We start from the raw sequence: 27308 nt of genomic DNA on the forward strand, positions 1-27308 counted from the left end.
TTCGTCACTGTACAAACTCATTTGTCGACTTCTGAAGGGGATCAGGTTTGAGTGTTCGTTTGTTAAAACCTTGGGAGCAATGTGAGTGACCTTTTTTTTTGCTGTAATGCAACTGTACTGCTTCCAGGCTTAAGGTTTTAAGGCAGGCAGGGTCAAAGCCAAGTGGGTTCTACGTCTGGCTCTGCTACTTGTGCCACTTTGCCACTGAGCCGCCACAGCCAGGCCTGACTTCTGCATTAGCTAACTGTGGTTAGAAAGGTCACTCATCTCCAGCTAAGCCTCTCTATGTCTTCCTGCAAGTACTTCTCCCTCTTCAACCATTGCATGATTCATGAAAGCAAAGCAAAGCAGGATGGAATTGTGTAATAAGGCCCTCTAAATCCTTTTATCCGCACTCTCCCTTTTCCTGCATCACCTACATGCTTGTCTAGAGGGAAGATGACTTAAAGGAACATGAGTGAAATTTACAAAATTACTGATAGAGAAGAAGATAGAATAGAGAAGATTTATACCCCGCCCTTCGCTCTGTATCAGACTCTCAGAGCGGCTGACAATCTCCTTTATCTTCTCCCTCCTACAACTGACACCCTGTGAGGTAAGTGGGGCTCTCACAGAAGCTGCCCTTTCAAGGACAACTTTGGTGAGAGCTATGGTTGACCCAAGGTCATTCCAGCAGCTGCATGTGGAGGAGTGAGGAATCAAACCTGGTTCTCCCAGATAAGAGTCCATGTACTTTACCACTTACTGGCTTGCTCCTTCCTTTTCATAAGTCTAGACTCCAGTATCATCCAATTTGCCAAAAGTTCAACTAAGTCACAAGGATGTGCTTCATATAATGCATAGCTCATCACCACAAGGTGCAGTGATGTTTTTTTAAGGAGGTGGAGACACTGGGCAGAATCGACCATTCCTCTAAAAACCATGGCTCAACCCAAGTTCAGCAGCGGTATATTATTAAATCACCAGACACTGAGAAGAACAAGTAGTGCAGTTCTAGAGCTTCATTGTTTGCTTCACTTAACCTTCTGACCTTGACTTTCTTGGCTTCTGTGATTTCAAGAAATGGTCACACTTGTCTGCGTTTCACATGAGTTGTGCAATGGAGGAGGGCTGTCCCATGGATTGTGCCTGTAAAGACAGGCCACCAGAACCTTGTGAACTCCAAACCCCTCAAACTCCCCACCACACCAGACTGCAGTCTATAATCTTATTCTGTCTGCTCCAGTCAAAAAGAGCAGGAATCCAGGAGCACCTTAAAGACTAACAGCATTTGTGGCAGGGAAAAAGCTTTTGGAAGCCACTACTCACTCTTTCAGATATGAAAGCTCCTCTGTGCCACAAAATTTGTTAGTCTTGTTAATAGCAACAGATAATACCATCTGGATCTGCCCCTGCCCAGGCACAGAATGGCCAGAAGTCAAATGTGAGCCAGAGGGAGTGCTGTGCCAGTCCTGGAGCCTGCTGCATCACAGACTGTGAACTGCTACATATAACATTCATCATTAAGAAGAAACTTGGGAGTGTGATCAGGAAGAGGAAGAAGGGGGATCACATCTGCATGACAGCCACCTCCGTTGGAGAAAGGAAGTCAAGCAACAAGGCTAGGGAAAGAAAGGGCTGGGCCTGAAACTCTGCGGAGCTGCTGCCAATCAAAGCATCCATCATCACAGCCCAGATTACACAGAGACACTGGGCAGGATCTACCGCTTCTTGTGCGGAATGCGGCATTCGCAATACAGCAGCAGGGTGTAGTAATTAGAGTAGGACCGGAGCAAAGGCACGTCTGCGCAGGCTGGAGCACAGGAAGGGCAACGAGCTGAAATTCCACCTCTGGCTCTCAGTGCTAGGCTTTCTGGCGCCCTAGGCGAGTCACCCACTAGTGCCCCCCCCTCCCCGATTATAAAAATTAGGAGCACCAAACTTGAAAATGTAATTTCCAGATATTTAATTTAATTAAAAAAATGTGATAAGTTATAAAAAACTGTGAGAATAAGTGCTTGCTGACCAGGCCAAGCAGGAGAGGGGGGCAGCTTTGCTTTGCTGAGGGCTGCTTGGTGGTGGGAGAGGATGAGGCAGCAGCCAGGAGCCAGAATCACATGTCAGGGAGCGGGTGTCCAGCGGCGCCCCTAGGTCAGGTGGCGCCCTAAGCGGGTGTCTGCTTTGCCCACTCCCACGCACTGGCCCTGCAGCTTCAATGAAGGGAGGGAACCACCATCACCTTTCACATTCCACCTTGCCAATCCATGTAGCTGTTCCTCTGCCTGGATCCCCTGACCCCAAGAATGGTCTTTCTGGGACTTTAAAAGTGCTCCAGCAATCAAGAGGATTGTCAGAAAACACCATGTGCCTCCTGCACAGTGGCAGGATACTCATGAGACAGGGACAGAGTGTTTCCATGCTTTTTTTCCAGGGCTTCTTTTGTAGAAAAAGCCCAGCAGGAACTCATTTGTATATTAGGCTACACCCCCTGTCATCACCATTGTTTCACACAGGGTTTTTGGTAGAAAAAGCCCAGCGGGAATTCATTTGCATATTAGCCCACACCTCCTGACACCAAGCCAGCCGGAGCCGTGTTCCTGTGCATTCCTGCTGAAAAAAAGTCCTGCCTTTTTCCATGTAGGAAACCACCTTCTACATGACCAGAAGAGATGCGAAGGCAACATTCTAGGCTAGAAATGAAACCATTTCTTAGCTCTGTGCATAAACTACAATACATCTTTAGAAAAAATTGTGACTAAACTGACACCCCTCATTTTCCACCGTGCATGAGTTCTAAGTTTCCTCTGGTTTATGGTGAGCAGCACCATTTCCTCAGAGAGCAGCACAGGCTCTTTTAAGGATCTTAGAAAAATAGGGATGAATCATTTCCTGGGGAGAAAACAAACCCTGTACTGGCAGGACCTTTCCTTGAAAAAGCAACAAGCAGAGGTCAAACGAAGACTTCAGCTGTTTAACAGAAAATGCTGCACAAAATCTGCAGAGCTACAATTTAGTATCAAAGGAGATTCTTTATTTCATAAATGAGATAGTACCATTATAAAAACAACTAAAACCCCCAAAGCAAAATATATACAATTTTGGGGGAAAGGACCTCAACAAACCCATAAAACAGATCAATTTTTCTATTTCTGATGCAGCAGTTAAGATTTTCTAACTGTAGGTGTAGCTTGCAGAATCTGAGATCTGTTCATGATGATTCAGTCTACACAGAGACAGTTTAAATAGTCCAGCAAGGCCTGTGCACATGCTGGTATGGACTTCTTCAACTTTATCCTGGAGCTCCACTTTTTAAACTCTGCTTCTGGATATGGAACAAGGAGAAAACAAACGGACAAAAACAGACGGACAAGATTTCTCAAGTCTGTTAAATCGCCAATGTCCTTTCCCTCTATACAGGACAGGATAGCTCTTACTGGCAATGAGAAATCCTTTTGCTCTGTCTTGCCGCACGGACATCTATGGGAAAGATGCACGCATTTGTGGGTTTGATCTTGGACACTGCTTTTCTATTTCTTTGTGTTTTATGTAGATGGAAAGATGCACTAGCAAACCTGCCTCCCAGCAGACCATAAAGTGACATGAGGCATTCACTCCGCCAGCGCCTGCCCTTTAACAAACGTGTGGCTCTGATTGCTTCTTGACAGCTACAGCTCTTCCCAGTTTCTCCAGCAAAGGGCACATTGGCATGTTTTGTGGACGTCCCTGTGACTATTTCCCAGGCAGCTGCAGGAGGGGGAAACTCTGAGCAGAGACCAGGCAAGCTGAAAGGCTGCGGACTCCTTTCTCTCTCTTTCCCCCCCTTCCCTTCTCTTTCCAAAGCAAGGCTGCATTTATGGGCTTCTCCTTGCAAACACATGGTGGTGGTGGTGGTGAATAAAAAAGGATCAGTGGAGGAATGGACTAAGCAGCCTCTCCCCACGGTTGCCCCCCATTCAAAACTGCTGCCTCCCACACCCAGCTTTGCTTTACTGCCCCTGGGGCATCACGTCATGTGTTTGGAGGTAGCCTGTAATTTGCCCCTTAGCCTCACCTGTGTGGCTGGCTCAGGGCTCACTGACACTTGGGACCGTTTTTTTCTAGGAAGGCCCGCGCTGTCCTGCAGCATCAGCCTGCTGCACATCAAACAACAGAGGAGGCCAATCAGAGACCAGCAGCCAGCTACCAGGGCTAAGAGACAGCATTTGGGGGCTCTGGGAACGGAGGGTGCGGCACTGCTCGTCTGAGGCTATTTTTAACCCGACACCTCACCGAGTAGCACGGCCATGTTTGTGCATCACAGCAGAGATCTGAACTGATGCTCTGCTGGCTACCGGAGCAGAGCAGGAGTGGGATGGTATTAGCGTCAGTTGCTGAGGTGACTTAGCCAGACAAAGCAAGGGCGCTAGCCTGGATTCCTTTTCTGGGTGGACGGGCTGTCCATCAGACATCGGCTCTGGATGTGGAGGCATCGCACAACGTTCCTCATGGGGACGGCTGCCTCTTGGGAGCAGCACGACAGCTCATAAAGCCAGTGAGCCTGGAGGCGTGAGAGAGACAGAGAGAGAAAGAGAAGGATGCGCGGTCTGGGGGACTCTGTTTCCAAGTCAGCAGGGACAAGCTGTAGGGGGACTGAGTGAACCCACCCAGAGCAAAGGGATGCGGCTCTGACGATGCCATTTCCCCCCTCCTCCACTGGGTCATTGCCCATTTTAGCCTGGAGTGAATCCTTGCTCACTCATCTGCTTAGCTTTCCCAGAATTCGACCAACAAAATCTGCAGAGTAGCGACATGAAAGGGTCATCTTGGTACTGCCGAGCACCAGTAGCTCAACCCCCCAAAAACAAAAGGAGATCTTTTGGAAGAGGACTCAAAGGCAAGTGCTGCTGAGGAAACAAAGCACTTGAAAACGTCAGGAAGCTGACTGGCGCCCTGCCCTGCTTCAGCGCAGAACATTTAGAGCTGAGGGTTGATCGTGGCCAGGGAGCTCCAGATGCAGTCGCCTCCGTCCTCTACCAAGAGCTGAAGTCCCCAAAGGTCGAGCTTTTCTTTTCTTTCTTGACAGCCGTGCTGGTCGATGGGCCATCGTCTTCTGAGGCTCGCTTCCTACAAAGGGAATGACACGGGGCTGAAGTGAGGGCGGTCGAGAAAGAAGTAAAAAAACTGGTCTGAAACGCTGGAACAAGAGATGTTCGAGTTGTAGGTTTTGGCTATGGCCATGAAGCTCAAATGGGGCTTAGGCTTTGGGCATGAGGAAGGAAAGGGCCCACCACCTAGAAGACCACCCCACAGAGCAGTGGCTGGCCTGAGAACTCCTCTGCGTTACAGAGCACCTGCTTCTCTGCTGTAGTCCAAGCCTCCTCCACATTTATGCTGCATGAATGTTTTTCTGCTACGCAAAGCTCCCCCAACCCCCTCTTGCTTTCCCAGGACAGGCAGACAGTAGTTCACAGGACTCCTTTTGCTCACCCACTCAGTTATTCCTGGCTGCTTCTGAGCAGCTTGGGAGTGTCTGCTAGGCGGGCCAAGATACCACAGATAGTTCTATAATCAGGACTAAATGCTCACTGGGGACTGGGCTGTGGACTCCAGAAGATCCCCTTAATAAACTACATCTCGCTTTCAAAGAGAAGAGCAGAGAACAGCACTATAGAAAAATCACCCTGGATTTGTCTGTTTCCCTGCTGCTAATCTTCAGTTCACCCTATGTTCCTCCACATAGCCAGAGCTGAAAGCGGAAAAAGCAATTTTTGAACTCAGAATTTGAGCATGGTTTTATCATTAGAGGTAGGAACAGGAGTGTAGGGTCACCATAAGAAGTTATTTAATGGCATTTAACCACGCTGGCCCTGCCACTAGGCAAATTAGGTGATCACTTAGGGTGCCAGCCTTCCGGGGGCACCAAATTGGGCACCCCCATGTGACTCAGTGACATTATCGGGGGGGGGGGCAGAAGTTAGCCTTGCCTAGGGTGCCAGGCAGTCTACAGATGGCCCTGCATTTAACGTGCGTGCACACACACACACGGAACAACATTCACCAACCAAACAGTAAAGGTACAAAGTAGTAAAAAAAAATCAGTGTTCTCCCAAGATAGCCATGATTTAAACCAGTAAAACAGCTGCATCATCTGGTCAGGGGGTGGAAGTGATTATTACAACTCCTTTGTCATGGACAAATCATTTCCTGGCAGTGTTAAGATTAAAGAAGACTCAAAGTCTGGGTTCCAGTCGCCAGGGAGAAAGGAAGGCTTGTAAATATCCCTGCAGAGGCGGGCCCCCTCCTCATGTGGTCTGCCCTCCCCAGAGAATGCTGGATCCCAATGATTTCCTGACCGCTCCAGGAGAGTTTTCCATTGATAAAGCTGGCCACTATTTTGAGGAATTAGTAGGCCTCTCATGTAAGAGATACAATCTCTCCCTCTCCCACGTGTAACCTCATTTAGCTCTGGTTTTTAGAGGGATGTAAGGGGACAGAAGCAACAGGGATCGATGCTAGATAGAGGAAGACTCATACTGAGAACTGTCTGGTACAGGATAGAACCCATTCTAGAGCCTAATGCCCAGTGCCATCCAGCAGTGCTGGCTAAGATGGGCACTCCAAGAGGAGACAGCAGATTCCTCTACAGGTGATTGAGAACAGCTTACAAAGCACCTTTGGCAAATAACGTCACTTGTACCCCATCAGATGTCTCATGAGCAACAACTGCACTGAACTATCCTGAGATTTCATCAGTCGTGTTCATAAGGATCCTTTCCAATTGACTCAGCCCAAGGGTGGGGACAAAGAAATCAGAGCCCTTCGTGCCTACCTTGTGCCCTCCAGATTTATGCCCTTCATAGCTTGCGGGATCTTCCTGAAGGAGGTTAACTCTCTCATAGTGATTTCCCATTGTATTTTCTGTTATTAAAGGTCTGTGACCTCTGGCTTTGGAAGAGGCCACAATCAATGCAGCCATCTCTGAAACCACCACTCGACGATTTAAATCACGATCAGCAAGTTATTGTGTCTTCTTAGGAGGGCATTCTTATTGTAGTTAACACTCTCTCTCACACACACTATTTTGTTTTATTCTCCTCCATTTTTGCAGTTCAATTCTGTTGCATTATCTGCATTATATTGTAGGCATTAGTGTTTAGTACATTGGTCTCTAATTCTGTAACCAGTTTTATTCTCTGCTGTTTATATGTTTTATACTGTTCCTATTGCATGGTTTTTAATTGCTTAATCTGCCTTGAGTGTCAATGAGAAAGGTGAACTATAAATGAAGCAAGTAAGTAAATAAATACCAACCACTTTTCAGTTTCGAAGAATTAGTTGCTCTTGAAAGAGTTAGCAGTAAAACAATTTCAGGTGGTATTTACAATTTTTTAAATGTATGAACCAGGAGGTTTTAAGGACTTAATAATGATTTTTTTAAACAAACAAACAGATTTATGACACTGAAACCTTTAAAAGCAGAATTTGGATACTTCTAGGAATTCTTCTAAGAACCACACCATACAAAAGACACAGAAAGTTGCCTCATATATCACTGGACTCACTTGCTGGGTGAGCTCAGCCCGGTTCCCCCTGCCGATGGTTTCTGCTAGGATTGGAGAGCCAATTTGGTGTAGTGGTTAAGTGTGCAGACTCTTATCTGGGAGAACCGGGTTTGATTCCCCACTTCTCCACTTGCACCTGCTGGAATGGCCTTGGATCAGTCATAGCCCTCGCAGAGGTTGTCCTTGAAAGGGCAGTGGCTGTGAGAGCCCTCTCAGCCCCACCCACCTCACAGGGTGTCTGTTGTGGAGGGAGAAGGTATAGGAGATTGTAAGCTGCTCTAAGTCTCTGATTCAGAGAGAAGGGTGGGGTATAAATCTGCAGTCTTCTTCTTAGACAAATAAGGGGTTTGGCACAAATTCTTAGACTGGCTATGATGAGGACTTTGACCTAGTTGATCTATCACCCCACTATCAGACCTGTGAATATTCATGAGTTCACCATTCTGAGAGTCCCGAGTGCCATGAGAAATCAAACCCTATCTATGCTAGCACAGCATGAGTTCTTAATGACCCTTCGCAAATGTAGATCAGGAAAGGCTAAAGCGTTTGGGGCCATTTAGTTTAGGGGTGGAGGGGAAGACAAATATGGGAATGACGTGATAAAGGCTTACATAATTTATACATAGCATGGAACAAAGAGATGGAGAATTTTTCCTCTCTCTTCTGTAATGTTGGAACTCAAGACACCTGGTTAAGGGGCAATACGTGCAGAATAGACAAAAGGCAGTATTCGTTCACACAATGTATAGTTCACCGATGGAATTCACTGTCCCAATATGTGGTGTGAATTATGGCATAGAGCAGGGGTCCCCAGACCCTGGGCCATGGACCGGTACCAGACCGTGGCCTGTTAGCAACCGAGCCGTGAGTTGTATAATTATTTCATTATATATGTAGCAATAAGAAGAAAAAGATATTGAATTTATATCCTGCCCTCCACTCCCAATCTCAGAGTGGCTCACAATCTCCTTTATCTTCCTCCCCCACAACAGACACCATGTGAGGTGGGTGGGGCTGAGACGGCTCTCACAGCAGCTGCCCTTTCAAGGGCAACCTCTGCGAGGGCTATGGCTGATCCAAGGCCATTCCAGCAGGTGCAAGTGGAAGAGTGAGAAATCAAACCCGGTTCCCCCAAATAAGAGTCCGCACACTTAACCACCACACCAAAATAAAGTGCACAATTGGATCATCTTGAAACCATCAACCCCCCTTCCCACCCCGGTCTGTGGAAAAATTGTCTTTCATGAAACTGGTCCCTGGTGCCAAAAAGGCTGGGGACCACTGGCTTAGAGAGCTTAAAAAGGGAATTAGAAAAATTCAAAAGGACCTTATGTAGGTATCTATATAGCCCAGGCTAGCCTGATCTCGTCAGATCTCAGAAGCTAAGCGGAATTGGCCCGTATTAGTACTTCGATGGGAGGGTTGAAAAGCAGTGGCAGGCAATGGCAAGCCGCTTCTGAACATCTCTTGTCCTGAAAACCCTAGCGGGGGGGGGGGGGGGCTGTTAGCCAGCTGCAACATGATGACAAACCTCCCCCCCCCCAACCACTTTTCTTCTGACTGGGGATCCAAAGCAAGTTCCAACATTGTTCCCCTGGTCGTCATTTTATTCTCACAACAGCCCTGTGAGGTAGGTTAGGCTGAGAGTGTGCGACAGGCCCAAGGTCCCCCAGCAATCCTTCCCAGCAGAGGAGGGATTCACATCTGGATCTCCAAGATTCTAGTCTGACATTCCAACCACTACATCGTGCTGGTTCTATCAGCTGCGATATCTCCAAGTCTGTGGGGAGTATTCCCAAGGCAACCTGCTAGGAGGCAGTAGCAGAAGAGGGCTGCTGCCCATGCCCTGCTTGTGGGCTTCCCAGAGCCATCTGGCTGGCCACTGTGGGAACCAGGAGGCTGGACTAGATGGAGCCTTGCGCTGAACCCACTGGATTTTTCTTTTGTTCTGAGCCGAGCAACTGAAGCTTTTTCCACCCACAAAAGAGACAGATGTGCCGCTTGTTATGCCAGGCACTGGTGTTTTTAATGTTCTCTCTCACGGTTACTGTACTACGAGTTCAGAAAGCCTGAAACGTGCCCTCTGAAGCTGGGTCTAATTATAGCAGTCACTTCATTAACTCCATTGCTCCGTGCAGGGGGGGGGGGGAACCCATCCACACCTACAAAGTTAATCATGCAAAAGGCACCAGGCACTTACGCTGCAGCCATATTAATGTACTTCCCGACTCCCTCACGGTATGTTTTTGGAATGTTTGTCTCTTTTTTTGGAATGACGACTTTGGTTTTCCCTTTTGCCGCCTCTTCTTCTTGCTGGGCTTTCTCCCTCTCTGCGGCAACCTGTGAGAAAACAAGCATCACTGGATCATGTTCTAAAAGGTAAAAAAACCCTGAGGTTACAAATGGCCCAGAGAAAGTCCAGCCAAAACGCAGGATTGCCAGCCTATCCCCAGTCCTGAGCCGCTCGAGGAACTCCCACACTTTGTACGCTGAACGTCATAATTTCCCATCTTGTCTCGACTAAAATGCCAGGGGGTCTGATGAGAAACTACTGAATGACAGATAACTGCAAGACTCCAAAGTTAGGGTGCTTCCCATTGTGTTCAGAAGATTCCCACTGTCTTCCAGGAAGAGGTGGAACTTCAAACAGGAAGTAGAGCTGGTATGGAGATGTACAGGCTCTGTGCAGCCTGGGAACTTGTCAGAGCGAATTACCTGCTCCTTCGGACCTGTCCTTAGTTCTTGGGGCCTGACAATACACAACGCCTAGCCTCTTGCAGAACATCTTCCCATTCATCAGGCAGGCTGTGACTGCCCTTTCCCTCCCAAGTCACGTTAGATAAGCCCAGCCTTGAAGTGTCTACACACCAGGTTTGTCTTCCAACCTAATAGGATTGGACTGAATGCAGTCTTGAACTAGTGTTTGGATTGCATTTTCTGAAAGCCACGTATGTGGGTGTGATGAGAATTCTGACTCTGTTTTAACTAGTCATCCTTCATCAGGATTTCACCTATTCTCAGCTTCCGTTACTGAACCGTTCTGAGAATCTCAATCTCCAGCCCCTGCAGTTACACAGAGAAGACAGAATATGTGCTGGAACTGCCTAACGACATCTCAGAAGCCTGGAGAAAAGGAACTGTGAAGGGCATCATTCAGTATCTGTGATGGCCAGCATTCAATATCCTGCGCACCTCTTCACTGTGGCCTGCCAAAACAGATCCAGTTTATTGGGACACAGTTATTTAATTTGAGCCACATAAATATGTATATATGATTTTTTTTAAAAATGCATGATATATTCCCAGGTCATCATCTGCTGAAAGGAAAATTATTTTTGCTGCATTTCATGTTGTAACATGGCTGTTATGTGCACAGCAAGCCAGGAAGTCCCTGGTTCAATTCACAGGCCAACTGTATTGCTTGCTGGGTGGCCTTAGGCATCCCTGGCTTCCATTTACGTTATGACAATAACATGACATAATTCAAGGAGACATCGGTCTTTTTTTTCTTTGCCCATTTCCCCAACCCCAGTTCCAGCCCTAAAGGCGGCTTCTATCAGGGCCATCTTACCCAATTATGGCCGGCTGTACTCAGCCCTCCTCTGTGTGTAGTTGTTTGCCAACAGCCCTGCCCCCCACTGGAGGGGCAAAGAACAACAGTAGGCTCCACCACTACAGCAGTTCATGCCCACCCCATCTGGGGCGCCTCACCCACCTTGCACAGGGCAAGGGTTTCCCCTTGCTTGATCCCTGTAGGTGTGGTGGTGGTGGTGGCAAAAGTGATTCTAGGGGCCCAGCTCTAGACTTTTGCCAAGGGCCCGGAATCACTGAGGCTGCTTCTGCTCATCACAAAGCAGAGTGCTTGGAGCTCTTCACAATTCTATGGCACCGTTTCTAATCAGCTGCCGGCACTGTGCAGATCAAATTACAGATAGTGCTTAACCAGGGGTGGCCAAACTATGGCTCGGGAGCCATGTGTGGCTCTTTCACACATATTGTGTGGCTCTCAAAGCCCCCACCACCCCATCAGCCAGCTTGGAGAAGGCATTTTTCTCTTTAAGTCGCTTCTCCAAGCCAAGACATCTGGCAGCTTGGAGAATGAAGTTAAAGTTGCTTTCTTTCCACCTCTCCCTCCCCCAATTTTCTTCCTTCCTTCCTGTCTTGCGGCTCTCAAACAACTGGCATTCATGTCTTGCAGCTCTCAAACATCTGACATTTATTCTATGCGGCTCTTACATTAAGCACGTTTGGCCACCCCTGTGCTAAACTAATGCTCTCCCAGCCATCGACTGTAGGGAACGTGAACAGGCTGTTGTTCTTTGAGGATTACAGAAAAGGAAGTGTGTAAGAAGTGCTCTGCTGGACTAGACCGTGGGACCATCTGCTCTAGCACCCTGTTTCCAGTAACAGCCAACTGGATGGCTCCTGTGCCCTACATGCAGGACTTTCCCTTCTGAATGTCCGCAGGAACTGGTGCTCAGAGATACAGCACCTCTAAATCTGGACCTTCCATTAAGTTTCTCTATCTAACAGCCCTTGAGAAACCTGGCCTCCAGGGATTTGCCTATTCTTTTATAGCCAAGGTATTACATCTTAATGGATGTTTAAGATTACTGAATGCCATCTTTAAATTGAACTGAAATTAGCACCGAATTGTTTTAATTTAATGTTTTAATTCAAATGTTTTTTATTGTTGTCCTATTATAAATTGTGAGCCACCCTGAGCCTGCTTTGGCAGGGAGGGTGGGATATAAATCGAATAAACATAAACATTTTAAAACCCACTTAAGTAGTAGCCGCCGCCATCTCCTAAGGCAGGAAATTCTGCAAGTTTGCAAATTTGCAAACAGAAGAAGGGAGAGAACAGTGAAGGCTGAAGGTATTCATTCTGTATCTGAACAATATCTGCATGCAACGCTCCTGTGTAAATGCTTCCATCCTCACCTGAGCATCGGCTTCTTCATACGGATCAACAAATACAGTTGTTGACTCAATTCGTATTTCCTCCTGGGAACAGAATAGGGGGAGAAAAATGGATCGTGAGATGCTTCATTGGATACGTATCACTTTCCTAAATTTTTAAAGAAACATATATATAATGAACAGTCATGATACACAGTCTATTTAACAAAACATTAATTTTGCCCTGCAATAATCTTTTTTTGCAGCCAACTCTACCTTGGGACGGTCAGTTTTTGGATCGCTGTCCACATTCTCCATTGCTGTCAGAGTCTCAAAACCACCCACCACTCTATAGAAAAAGAAAAGACAATCTATAAGGAAGAGTAAACGGAATCAAATCTCATGTGAATGGAAATAATTTCAGCGTCATAGCTCAAAGTTCTGTTGGGTGTACTAATGGCATACAACGGGGACCCATAACCAACCAGCGAGAAGCCAATGATCTTAGTACTGGAAACTGGACATATTCAAAGTTCAACAGTCTTATAATTAAGAGAAATCTTAATAAATCAAATGATTTTGAGTTGATATTAAAGAGAAAAAAGCATCTTTACTGGTCTTTAGATGATGCCTATACCTGCATGTGCAGCATCAGTGATAAAACTTTTTATCATAATTATGCTTTTTGTTATATGAGATGAGCCTACAAACACAATTATAAAATGGCATACTGCAGCACCAGTTAATTCAATCATGTTAAGAAAATATTAAGAATTCGACATTTCTTCTGGATGCCATGCTGAACAGTAATTCATGCCAATTTCTGGACAGAATTTCTGATGAGAACAGTGACCATGCTGCAAGTTCTGTTTGACTTCAGTGTGGTTTACAACTCTATACGGCTGGGTGAAATAGCAAACGTCATTAAGAATACATCCTACATTAAGACTCTGGGGGGGCTGTTTAAGGTGAGCCTTTGCACCAAGTTGTTCTGTGATTATTTCTATGCACTTTGCAAAGTTCACAGCAAAAGCTCTGTTTTCTTATGACACTCCAGGCTGATAACACTAAATCCCCTTCTAAATGCTGAAGACTGAAGCTCCCATATAATATATGCCACCTGCATTTTTAAGCCTTGAAGCACACTTATGATTTGATACATTTCTCACTAATATTCTTCTGGTGGATACATGATCTGCTCTTGCCCTCATTTCAATCTGGCTTTGGGACAGAGGTGACATTACTGGCCCTGATAGATGGATTCTGTTTGCAGAGGGAAAGAGGCAGGCCTCGGATTCAGCAGGAGCTCACAGGAGCACAGCTCCTGAACCTTTCCGAGGGTTCCCCCACTTACTCCTCACCTACCTTGTCCATTGAATAGTAGGTGCAGCTGCATAACAATCCCTGGATTAGGAGAGCGGGCAGCCACCCACACACCAGGAGCTTTGCCACGGCCCCAGCAGCCCTCATTAACCCCTGGAGAAGCCCATGCCACCCTTTCTCCACTTCTTATGTGATTTTGAGTGGCGGGTGGCTTGCTGGCCTTTTGACTGTGGGGAGGGGGCGGCCTAGGAGAGCCCCAGATGAGTGAGGCCTGCTTGGGCTGGCTGAAACTCTAGCCATACCAAGCAGGCCTTGCTTGTCTGGGGCTCTCCTTTCTTGCATCGGATTGCTTTTGGCTGGGGGGCGGCATATGCTAATGAGCTCCATCACCAATTTTTCTACAAATATACCCCTGGACAGAGGTAATGCTTCCTGGCTAATTCTGTTGGATGCGACGGTTGCTTTTGGTAGGGTGGATAATGCTGTTCTGTTGCATCATCTGGAAATGGAGATGCAAATGAAGGGTGTGGTAGGTTTCTCTAGTTTTGTTTTAACTGACTCAAAGAGTTTTAGCTGCTAACACCAGATTGGTTTCATGGAAACTGATGGCAGTGCCGCAGGACTTGGTCCCTTCTCCCATGTTTTAATATTTATGTTGAATAATTAATTGAGATTGTCCATATCTTTGGAGACAGATGTCATCGATATGCTGATGACATCCAGCTCTATATTTTGTTAACTAAGCCTCCAGAATCAGCTGTCTCTGCTCCAGGCTGCTACCTGGATGCCAAGATCAGATAGCTAAAGAGGAAAGAGCTGAAGGTGCATACATATAAGATGGAGGTGATGCTATCTCAAGCACTTGAAAAACTGGAGGGAGTCATGCTGTCAACCCTGGATGGGTGATGTTGTCACTGGTAGGAAGCAGGGCTTTTTTTGTAGCTGGAACTCCTTTGCATATTAAGCTACAACCCCCTGATGTAGCCAATCCTCCCAGAGTCTACAGGGCTCTTCTTAAAGGGCCTACTGTAAGCTCTTGGAGGATTGGCTACATCGGGTGTGTGGTCTAATATGCAAAGGAGTTCCTGCTACAAAAAAAGCCCTTGAAAAAGTCAAGACATACCTTCCGATAATTGCAATTTGGAGAACAGATGTGAATGAAATTAGCAGAGATATTTCAGCAAAATGAATTGAGACATACAGAATATCGGAAGGTGTATCTTGACACCACTTATCTACTGTACAGTACAATGACAACAGGTGGTCCCTGGAAGAAGAGCTTTAAGCCTCGAAACGACCTAAGGACCGGTTTTTTATGAGCGTCGGACTTCAGCTAAGACCATCAATTGTTGTGGATGTTGTCCGCCAAGAAAGAGTTAGTAGGAATGAGAGTGGCTTGTCGTGGATGGTGATTTGCTGTATGATTTCTCATTATTTGTACGGACACATTATTTATATTGAATTTTGAATTAATACTGAATATAGAGTGACAACTAGAGTGGTCTAGTTGTCTTTGATTTTTTGCACAGAGAGAGGTTTTCTGTTGTGCTTGTAATAGTTCCTCTGTGGTCCCAATAGCCCATCACGACAAAAAAAGCCATGACAGGAAGTATGAAGTGCCTGGGACTTTTGGACCTGACTACAACGATGGAAAAGCAGTCTGGCCTTGCTGCTAAGAGTGCCTCCCACCAGTTATGCCTAGTGAACAAATTAGCTCTGCACTTGAACCCAGATGATCTGGTGATATTGTTCCATGCTACAGTAGCCTTGAAGCTAGAAGGCTGCAATGTGCTCTGGGCAGAGTTGCCCTAAAAGACAACCCAGAAATTTCAACCGGTCCAAATCCCTGCAGACCATTTGCTTACCGCATTGTTTTTTCATATCACAACTGTCTTGGAGAAATTACATTAGGTGCCAGTAGATTCCTGGGCTCAATTTAAGATGCTGTCGCTAAACTTCGAAGCCTTTTGTGGCCTGGGAACTGCAAACCTGAAAGACCGCCTTCTCCCTGTATGAATCTGTGTGTCAGCTCTGTGTTCAGCAGGCCAACCCCTTCTCTCTGTGCCCCTCTTACAGGGAGGCTTGAATAGTGGCAACCTGTTCCAGAGCCTTTTCAGGGATAGCCCCAGTGCTCTGGAATGGGCTACTGCACATGGCTAGATCTATCCCATTCCTCGCCCAGTTTTATGAGGCCGTGCTCTTTTTGAAAACCTTTGAATAAGGTCAGAAGGGGATCTTCTGTATCTATAACACTGATGGTGCTAGCTACAGGTGGCCATGGGGGAAAGGATGGATGTCTGAGATGTTATGGCTACTGCCCTTCATTTCGTATTGGTTTAAAATGTGGATTTTTATCATTCACTTGTAAACTGTTCTGAGCCTGCAGCGTTGCACGAAAAGGTGTACAAAATATTGTAATAAACATGTGAACAAACAACTCTGTTCCCTTTCTTAAGGGGGATGGGTGGAAGCAGGCTGATGATCAAAGCATCCAGAAAAATATTCAACTGGAATCTCTTTAAAATAGTTATTGTTATCCATTCCCATCACCCTCAATGCATCCAGCTAACACATAAAGCTAATACTTAAAGGCACGAGAACGACACCACAGTTAAAACTAGAGATGCTGCAAAGCTGAACAATGTAGGCCAGAGGCTCCCAACCTTTTTAGTGTAAAAACAATTTTTTATTATTCTACAACATATTATATCACTATTTCATTTACTTCTCCCAATCTTTTTGACACCAGGGACTGGTTTCGTGGAAGACAATTTCCCACAGATTGGGTGTGTGTGTGTGTGTGTGTGGGGGGGCAGCACTGGGGTTTTGCCACCTCAGGCTGCCCCCCACCAGCACCTGTCCCTGCCTCCCATGGGGGGTCTTTAAATGGGGGGGAGACTGGGGTTGCTTCTGCCACCCCCCTGCCCGCTAGGTGGCCAGGCAGCAGAAGTGGCCAATCTGCCTCCCCCTCTCATTTAAAGACCTCTGCTGATCAGCTGATTGGCAGGGGTCTATAAATGAGGAATAGGTGAAGGTTGCAGCAGCACTGTGCCTTCAGCCCACCCAGGACCCAGGTGGATGAAAGAGGCGATGCGATCTCGCTCCAAAGCTACCTCCCCCGGGTCCTGGGCGAGCGGAAGGGGTGGTGGGGCTGTTCTGCCTTGCTCCGAGGCTGCCTCCCCTGCAAGGGTCCTGGGCAGGGGTCTCTGTCTTGCTCCACGGCCCAGTTGCTAACAGGCCACGGCCTGGGAGTTGGAGACACTCCCCCCCACCGATGTAGGCAGCAGAGTGTGTGTTTGTGGAGGGAAATGCTTTCTCCTTTTCTGCCTGCTGTCTCTCACTGTTTATCTCACTCTGGTTGGGAAATGAGGATACAGCAAGGGACATGATCCAAAGGTTTTCATTAATACGGGAATCAATCAGATCCCATGGAGGAATCTAAGTGAAGCAACATGAAAGACTAACACCAGCTCTGGTCCACTGACATAGGGCAGACCTTCCAGTTACACCATATCAATATTCCAAGGTAATATTCAATTCATAAGAACCTAAGAAGAGCCCTGCTGAATCAGACCGATGATCCATCTAGTCCAGCATTCTATCTCACACTGTTGGCCAACCAGATGGTCAACAATAAGGCATAGAGACCAAGGCCTTCCCTTGATGTTGCCTCCTGGCTCTGTGATGCAGAGGATTAGTGCCTCTGAACGTGGAGGTTCCCCTCAGTCACCATGGCTAGCGGCCAATAAGAACATAACCATTACCGCCTCTCCCAAAATGGCTCTTCCCCAATAGAATTGCTAGCTGACTTTCTTTCTTGTAGTTAGCTCTTCAACTTGTAATTACCTAGTTCTGATTGCTGTATTGCTAGAAGGAGACGTGTACTATGTGAGGCCTTGTAAAAGAGTCAGATTCTAAATTTATCTTCTTCATTTAATGAGAGTTCTCAGCTCTGCTGACATCTGTGTCTTGTACGTTCCCTTTTCTACTTGTGTCTGTGTTTTCCCTCTTCTTAAATTATATCAATTAAACCTTATGCCATATTGTGCTGGCAGGGACCCAAAAGTAAACAGTCTCCTGTTCAGAAGACAATGCAAAAAATTATTTCTGGAATGCTCCAGTGGAGAAACAAAAACACAAGCATAGCATAAGGAAGGAAAGAAAACTTGTTATGGGAGGGGGAAAAAACAGACATCCGCTCCACAAATTTGTGTTTACCAGAAAAACAGTTTTAAGGTTGAGATTTAAGCAGGGGTGACATTGGAAGAACCACTTTTAAGGGTTACTGAAGATCAGCTACAGCAGGGGTGTCAAACATGTGGCCCGGGGGTCAAAACTGGCATGTCCATGGCTCTTATCCGGCCCATGGGCAGCCTGTGCTTGGGGGAGGGGCACAATGGAAGGGCTTCTAGCCCCACTGGTGGACCTCTTGATGGCACTTGTGTTTTTTGGCCACTGTGTGACACAGAGTGTTGGACTGGATGGGCCATTGGCCTCATACAACATGGCTTCTCTTATGTTCTTATGTGACACAGAGTGTTGGACTGGATGGGCCATTGGCCTGATCCAACATGGCTTCTCTTATGTTCTTATGGTACGAGAGAGGGAAGGCAGGAGGCTACTCAGGGAGGGGGGGTTGGATGGTGAGGTGTGTGTGGTTGGTGTCAAGAAATGAAAAGAAATGGCTAGGGGACAGGTATGGTATCACTTCGGGGGGAGGGGGAAACTAGTCTTGCATAAGATTGAATTGGGGCTTTTGTGGAATCCCTAGAAAACCAACTGCTTTCATTCCTAGGGATCAAGTGCTTTTGTTTTTATCTTGAGTAAAAAATAACATTGTTAACTGGGTTTGCCAGTATCATGTATAAAGTTTATATTTCCAGTATCTGGCATTTCATTTTATGACAGATGTGGCCTGGCCCAACAAAATAAACTTTTATGTCAGATCCAGCCCTTGTAACAATAATAAACTAAGTATTTTAAAGAAGAAGAAAAAGAAGGTGAGTTAGATTTATACCCTGGCCTTCATGTAGAGTCTCAGAGCAGTTTACAATCTCCTTCCCTTTCTCTCCCCACAACAGACACCCTGTGAGGTAGGTGGGGCTGAGAGAGCTCTGAGAGAATTGTGACTGACCCAAGGTCACCCAGCAAGCTGCATGTGGCAGAGTGGGGAATCAAACCTGGTCCTCTAGATTAGAGTCCACTGCTCTTAATCATTACACCAAACTGGCCATCTATTCTAGCAGCTGCTTGCACCTTTACAGTGAGACTTGATTTGAGAGACATCACATTTATTTAAATATTATATCCTGCCTTTCTACCATTTTGTCTCTTAACTGGCTTACGACTACAGAATGAAATTAGGCAAGAGAATGCCAATACAATAAATCCAACAGAGAATGAGAAAAGAAGCAAACTAGCAGAGGAAGACAGCTGCAAGAAACAAATGAATTGCTACTAAAAGCTCAGGAAAAGAAGATATACTTAGCCTAGTGTCTAAAGGATAATAATGAGGCAGAACCAGCCAAACATGGCTGGGAAGACAATTTCAGAACTTGGGTGCTGCTTCAGAAAAGGCTCTGCTCCCTTGAGAGTCACCATCAGCACTGAAGAAATCCAAACAGGGTCCTCAAATGAAGACATGACGGGAGGGTTTGTTTGGAAGAAGACTGTTTCCTTTAGACAGAAGGAGCAACGTGACAAAAGCCTCTTCCTGAATTTCTTGTACTTGGTGATTCAGACAGATCAACACCGAAGGCTAACATTCAGTGCCTCTTATGTTTGGCAAGCCTCCAAATGAGACACTGGCTTGCACCCTCCTCCCCATTCTGCTAAGTGTGAAGCTTTCCTTTGATGGAAGCAGCTCCTCCAAAGGCAGAAGGGCTCCTTTCAACAGAGGAGGAGGTCACACTTGGCTATTTGGCATGGCAGGATACAAGCCATTAAGCAAACGCACGCTCCAGCAATTCGTAGACCGCAGCAGGGAAATGCTTGAAACGCTGCAATTCTCTTGTCAAGGACTGTTGTCTCAGCCTCCATTCCCTCCCTACTGTTGCACATCACAGAAAGCTCTACTGCTGTGACATATAGCTAATAAATACAGAGGTTAGGCTAGAATTTTCTCCCCTCCATTTTTCCATTTCATGCTTAGAACATAATTCAAAAACCGTGAATACCCTGAAAGGCCTTTTCTCCCTGCATCGTACTTGCTGGCACCGAACTGAGGATGCCTGAAACTCTCCTGGAAACTGACTGGATTGCCGGTATCTTTGTAAACTATTCTCAGTAAATCTACCTTCGATTAACTGTGCGCAACTACATTCATGTATATTTGCTCATGTTTCCTCATTTTATTTATATATTTGCCTCATTCTTCTCTTCAATGGGGATTTGAAGCCCTCTCCTCCATTTTCTCATCAGAACATCTCACGGTGAGGCTGAGAAAATAGCAACTGGCTGAAGAAGAGTTGGTTTTATACCCTCGCCCTTCACTACCCGAAGGAGTCTCAGAGCGGCTTGCAATCTCTTTTCTTTCCTCTCCTCACAACAGACACCCTGCGAGGTAGGTGAGGCTGAGAGAGTTCTGAGAGAATTGTGACTGACCCAAGGTCACCTAGCTGACTTTATGTGGAGGACTGGGGAATCAAACCCGGTTCTCCAGATTAGAGTTTGCTGCTCTTAACCACTACATCAAGGTGACCCAGCAAGTTTCTATGGCAAGAAAGAGCTTTGAACCAGGTTCTCCTAGTCAGGCTCTCCCTCAGAGTCTGACATTCTAACCGCAATACCGCCCTAGCTCTCTCAGCACCTGTCTGCCTATAAATTAAAAAACAGAACACAGCAGCTGGAACATCCAGGCTGTACGCTGTATGGTGCCTTGGGGCTCACGTATACGCACTGGGCAAGAGAAAGGACGCATCCATTCTTCACCCTGAGATCTAATTTCTAGAGCAGGGGTGTCGAACCCATTATGAGGGCCAGATCTGACCTAAATGAGACCTTGTCAGGCCAGGCCAGGCCAGGCCATGTCGGGCCAGGCCATGTGTGTACCTATTTAAGATTAAGTAGCAAAGATATAAACTTTTCAAAGGACACAGACAAACACAACTAAAGATTAAAAAACCCCACTTAAAATATGCTTAAAACGTTAGCACATGTTGGTCTTTAAGGTGCTTTCTTTGTATTTCTCCCATGGGATCCAGGGAACTGGGCAAAGGAAGCTCTAGCTCTTTCCCTCCCTCCCCAGGGGACCAGGAGGGGGAGGAGCCTCAACTAATGGAGAAAATAGAGGTTTTGCTCTGTAGCTCCTGTCTGATTGAGCAAGCCTTGCAAAGCAAGCCAAGATGCAAAAGGAAGCAAGAGAGAGGGAGAAGGAAGCAGATGGCAGCCAATTGCTCGGGGGCCTGATAGCAGCCTTCTGGGGGCCTAATTCGGCCCCTGGGCCGCATGTTTGACACCCCTGTTCTAGAGGCTCTGTGGACATAGAGAAGAAGAAGAGACTGGATTTATAGCCTGGCCTACCCAAAGGAGTCTCAAAGCAGCTTACAATCTCCTTTTCCTTCCCCTCCCCACAACAGATACCCTGTGAGGTGGGTGGGACTACGAGAACTCTGACAGAAACTGCTCGAGAGGAACAGTTTAGTGAGAACTTGTGACTGACTCAAGGTCACATCAGCAGGTGCATGTGAAGCAGTGGGGAATCAAACCCGGTTCTCCCAGAGTCTATGCACCGAATCACTACACCAAACTGGACATAGCTTAGGCTAGAACAACAACTCAGTAACCAATATTAAACAGTTTCACAGGACATCTCCAAAATGTCAAAACAGGAAAAATGATTTAAGATATGGATTGTTCTAACAAAAATACAGCAGTTGGAACATAAAGCGTTAATCAAATAATCACAAGAACTAGTAGCACATTAATTTTATGATGAAACAGTCTGAAAATATTCTGCTGGCCTGCACTAAGATCTTCATTACAACAACAGCTCCTGATTTGGGAAGAATTCTTAATCGTGCACAATGAAACACTGCCAATGGGTGTGAAGACTACACAGGCATCTCTGAATTGTTATGATGACTCAGGAATTCAGCAGAATACCAAAAAAGTTACTTTGAATTGCAAGGATAGTATACTGCTGCTTGGTGCGGCCTTCTTCCACTGAAAACATTACCATAACTTTACTGAACAGATTGCACACCCATCTAGCTTGGCGTGTTTTTCTCTTCTAGTCCTCACCTCCTATATGCAAGAGCTTCCTTCTCTTAATGTGCACATCTCAATATAGGAACTGACAGGCAGTTCCTAGAGATGTGACTGTTTAAAGGCCAATGCTCATTTTAATTCAGATCCTCAGGTATGAGCACCAGCTTGAGGTTTACAGATCCAGCCAGTTCTCTGGCAACATAGCAGGAATAACTGGCGTAGCCTGATACAGACATTTTACTGTGTAACCGGAAGTTCCAATTAACATCCCAAGGCAAGAACTGCTCGCACCTACTAAAGTTCAGCTATCAGAACCACCACCAGAGCCAGTTTGGTGTAGTGGTTAAGTGTGCGGACTCTTATCTGGGAGAACTGGGTTTGATTCCCCACTCCTCCACTTGCACCTGCTGGAATGGCCTTAGGTCAGCCATAGCTCTGGCAGAGGTTGTCCTTGAAAGGGCAGCTTCTGTGAGAGCTCTCTCAGCCGCACCCATCTCACAGGGTGTCTGCTGTGGGGGAGGAAGATAAAGAAGATTGTGAGCCACTCTGAGACTCTGAGATTTAGAATGAAAGGTGGGATATAAATGCCATCTTCTTCTTCCCCCCACAATTTTCCTTGAATGTGATTGGTAAAACAAGGCCCATTTAACAAGACAGCAATTTGTGAGAAGAACTCTTTGGCAGGACGTGCTGCAACCCAAATGCTGCTATATGTTCTGCTCCCTAATGGGTTCAGAGCAAGTGCTTCTGGGAAGGACTTGTTCTTGGCCCCACCAGCATTTGCTGAACTGGGATTGTCAGTGGTGGGAAATGCTAAAGGGTTATTGGACCCTCGGTGTTGCCCTCTGGCATGGACATCAAAAGCCCAGCATTAGTTTCAGTCCCCTGCATCTGGGACTGAAAGCAATTTTGTTGAAATATATTCATAAACTACCTTGAAATCCTAAATGATGGGAAACGAGGGGTATAAATAATTGAAATAAGTAATGGAGAAATAAATAAAAGAACAATTCCCAGAGTATGTTTTGGATCTTCCTATGATACGGGTATGCAGATCCTGCTGGCTGGGAAAAAAATGAATTTTCACAAAAAGCAGCAGTTAGAATAGGTTTAATATTACTGAATACGAAACGGCAAGATTTTTAATTTCCCAGAACCCCAGATGTTTTGCCTTTGAAAATCCCAAACATCTTTCTCAAAACAGCAGCAAAGAAGAGAGAAAAAGATGCTGCAAACAGAGAGAAAACATCACTTTTGCCCACCATCAGAACACAAACAATTTTCAAGATTTTTGCTTGAACATGACTGGTAAAATGCCAAGGCCCTTTTCATCTCCTATTGAAGTACACACAGGGAAACTGCATGTATAATTTAACGAAATTGTTCCAGTTACCTTCCAAACACGGTGTGCTTCTTGTCCAAGTATGCACAGGAGCGGAATGTGATAAAACTGGAGAGGGAGGGAGAAAAAGACAGATCAAGCTAGTACATTACAGAATCTACCAAGAATTCTCAAAAGCCAAAGTATTCAAAAGACTGAGCTTTGCAGGGTTACCACTCTGCTTCTAGGTCTCTAGGTCTGGTTCATTCATACATACATTCAAGCTGCTGGTGGCAATGGAAAGGAATCCTATATACGTCAGGAAGTGGGACCTTATTGAGGTCTACCAGCTTGAGATCTGGGAAAGCTGAGGAAACTCTATATTCCCTGTGGCAGAACAAGATACTCGTTTGACTCATTTTGACTTTACACGATGCAGTGGTGCCCTTGCTGGCATGACACTTTCTAGGTGTCTGCACTGGTCTGAAAACATATTGTCATCCCTCGGGTTGCCAATCTCCAAGTGGTGGCTGGAGATCTCCTGGGATTACAACTGATTTCCATGTGACAGACATCAGTTCCATCTAGTTCAAAACCCAGACTTCCATGAATATGCACTGTCTTAAGCAAAATGCACAAAAACAGAGGAAGGTGCTACTTACAACTGCGACTTGTTACAGTTGGGACCAGAATTGGCCATGCTGAGGATGCCACGTCCTGTGTGAGAGAGGTTGGGCTTGAACTCATCTTTAAATGGCTTTCCCCAATAAGATTCTCCTCCTGGAATAAACAAACAAACAAATGAATGCCTACTCAGTCGAGCCACAAGCACATCACCCTCCTCTACACACATGATATGTTTAACTGTCAGATTTTTCATATTCTTGGAAATCCCACAGCTTTCATTCTGAAGTGTGAAAATGGCCTCAGATTCTGGCAAAGAGCCTGGTTTTCTTCCTGATAAAGATGACAATCGATAATATGCAACTGGGAATCGGAACAACAATAAATGGCTTCCATGTCCTGAGGTGAATGAAATAGAGGGGCCCTGGCTGAGGGAGCTCACATAATCAGCTCCTAACAGTAACCACCAATGGATGCTTTCCTGAGCTCCTTGAAGGAAGGGACAGATAAATATAGAACAGACAGGCTAACCCATTGGTAGTCCAAGGGGGACTAACCCCTCTCAGAGAAGCTCAGTCAGTGAGAACCTGAGAAAGCTTCTGAAAAAGTCCAGCTGAGGCAGCCCTTTGGAGCCTAGGCTTTCAGGAGCAACTTTATCACTGTTCTATTCTGCTCTTCATCCAAAGAGCTTAGGGAAACAGAATACAAATGAATGAATTTTATCTTCACAAGAACCCTGTGAGGCAGGTCAGGCCAAGAAAGAATGACTGGCCCAAAGTCACCTAAAAGAATGTTCCAAGGCCTGTGTGCCCTTCTAGAAGGGAAAGGCAGGACAGAAGCAGAAGTTAGGAAATAATCTTTCCTGCCTGAGATGCTGGATAGAATCAGTTCCTACTGACAGCCTGAAAGAATGGCCAATGTGCTCTGAGGGACAAGTAAGAAAGGAGAAGCCATCACACCATCAGCCTCCCTAAACAGGGTGCTAACAGCCTTTAACACCAGCTGCTTTCCCTGTTTGTACCTTAACATTTCAAACTGTAAACTGCCATGAGTGCCTTGAGAGACAGAGCTCAGATAAATTTATAATAAAAGATGCTGGGAGGAGGGGACAGAGAGTGTGTGTGAGAGAGAGAAATGAATGCATATATAAAGATATATTTCCATCATGACTATCCAGGGCAGGAGAGAGTAGAGAGATGTGTACAATTAAAACATGAAGCAGAGAAAGTTAAGACACAACAGTCACCCTCTTCCTCTCCATTAGAACTTGGGGATCACCCAATTAAATCCACTGTCAGTAGATTCAGGGCAGACAAGAAAGACAGACCTTCATGCAACACACTGCCAGCTTATGGCATTCACTCCCAGGAGACAAGGTGATGGCCACTGGCACATAGAAAGACAGCTTGCCAGAGAGGGGGGTTCTTGCCTAGCTGCTTTCCTCATTTACATTTTATGCCAAGGGATTTTTTTTTTTTTTTACTACAGAGAAGAAATGTATAGATTATTATTTAGAAGAGTTTTTTAAAAATCACCTTTTGACCATACCTGGTCATCAAGGTGGTTTGCGATACAATATAGTTACATAACATCAGAAACTTTAAAACCAATTCATAATATATATGTGAGAAACCACTTTTCCTGAGCAGTGCCAATATAGATGATAGCATGACATTACATAGCAGCTGTTTAGTGTAAATTGAAGGCCCTTCGAACAGGCTGGTCTTCAGATTAGTCTGGAAGGACATCAGTGATGAGAACCTGGGGAAGGACATTACATAGCTCAGGGGAGCAGTAGAAAAACCCTCCATCAGGTCCCAATGAAACTGACACTAGTTAAGGCTGGCTACCCAAGGAAGGCCCTTATGTGAATACCAAGATCTAAGTCAGGCCTAAGTCAGTTGGAGACGGTCCCTTAGGTACACTGGATCCAAAGCATTTAAGGGACTTAAACACAAGCATCTGGACACAGAAAGAAACTGGAAGCCAAGCACTGACTTAATATCATCACACACTCCAGTAAGGACTTCAGCTGCTGCATTTTGCACCCATTGTAGTTTCTGGACTGTGGCTCAGTGGCAGGCATCTGTTTTGCTTGCAGACGGTCTCACATTCAATCCCCTCAAGGATCAGGTAATAGGAAATATGAAGGACCTGAGACCTTGTGGCATCACTGCCAGCCAGAATGGACAATACCAGCATTGATAAGCCAGTTGTTAGATTCAGTATAAGGCAGCTCCACATGTCCAGGGAAGCCCCCCACTTATATTCTTGAAAAGTTAGAACCCAGACAGAGGTTACCACCTTAGTGAAGACACAGACTGAAGCTGGAAAATCTGCAGGCTGGGAAATCATGTGTGATTTCCAGAACATCACAGCTGCTGAGATTCCAACAAATGTACTTATTTATCTTTATTTTGCATTTCTCCAAGAGGCCCAGGGCAGCATAAATTCTTCTCCCTTCCTCCATTTTATTCTCACACTGGAATGCCTGGAAAACTATGAACAACCAATCAAGAGATGGTCAAATAGTCATTTTGTACAGTCTGCACGATATTTGTATGCCCCAGGAATAGGCAAATCCCTTCATGTCCAGGGCTAACAATTCAAAACTCTAACTGTGCAGAACTTTTAGATCCCATCTGTCTTCAAAGTCGCTGAGAGTGAGAGACATCATTAACCCCCCTCCATTTTAGCTCTGCAAGAACTTTATGAAGCAGATTAGGCTGAGAGTGTGTGACTGGCCCAAGGGCTCCCAAGGGGCTTCCTGACTTTGTGGGGACTAGAACCTGGGCCTTCCATATCCTGGTGCGACATTCTATCCCAGGGGTCCCTGACCTTTTTGAGCCCATGGGCGCTTTTGGGATTCTGACACAGCATGGTGAGTGCAGCCACAAAATGGCTACCACTAAACTGCTGCTGCAGGAAGCAGAGCCAGGCACAAAAACGACTGCCACCGTTTAAACTTCCGTCACCCAGTGTTTTCCAGTTTATTTACATTTAACAGCTCATAGGCCATACACTATAAAAAGAAAACAGCTTAAGAATTAAAAATCACTATAGAACAAAAGTTTGTCATGTCCACAATACAGCATTTACAACAGGCACACAGTGAAGATCCTTGTGCTGCGGTGTGAAAGCTGCCACTAAAGCAACATTTTTAAAAAATTGCACAACCAGTCAAGTCTCCAATAGTCAGAAGCCTTGCTGGATAAAAGCTCTACCTGACCCCACACACTTCCTTTAAAAAACAGGGGTTTTTTTTTTAGCAGGAACTCCTTTGCACATTAGGCCACACACCCCTGATGTAACCAATCCTCTAAGAGCTTACAGTAGGCCCTGTAAGAAGAGGTGGTGTAGCCTAATAGGCAAAGGAGTTCCTGCTACAAAAAAGCCCTGCTAAAAACACT

At 45.8% G+C, this 27308-nt stretch overlaps 1 protein-coding gene across 1 annotated transcript in view; it reads right to left on the minus strand.

The window, feature by feature from the left end:
* Positions 1 to 2988: 2988 nt before the first annotated feature.
* Positions 2989 to 27308, minus strand: part of PPIL2 (peptidylprolyl isomerase like 2) — a 122830-nt gene continuing 98510 nt past the window's right edge. The window contains exons 15-20 of the mRNA XM_060249625.1: positions 23937 to 24054; positions 23347 to 23403; positions 12699 to 12771; positions 12465 to 12527; positions 9721 to 9860; positions 2989 to 5082 (exon numbers count right to left, since the gene is read on the minus strand). Coding sequence (XP_060105608.1) covers positions 4989 to 5082; positions 9721 to 9860; positions 12465 to 12527; positions 12699 to 12771; positions 23347 to 23403; positions 23937 to 24054 — 545 coding nt within the window. The 3' untranslated portion in view covers positions 2989 to 4988. The remainder of the gene's footprint in view (positions 5083 to 9720; positions 9861 to 12464; positions 12528 to 12698; positions 12772 to 23346; positions 23404 to 23936; positions 24055 to 27308) is intronic.

Source organism: Heteronotia binoei, chromosome 11 (assembly GCF_032191835.1).
Source record: "Heteronotia binoei isolate CCM8104 ecotype False Entrance Well chromosome 11, APGP_CSIRO_Hbin_v1, whole genome shotgun sequence".
NCBI classification, from domain to species: Eukaryota; Metazoa; Chordata; class Lepidosauria; order Squamata; family Gekkonidae; genus Heteronotia; species Heteronotia binoei.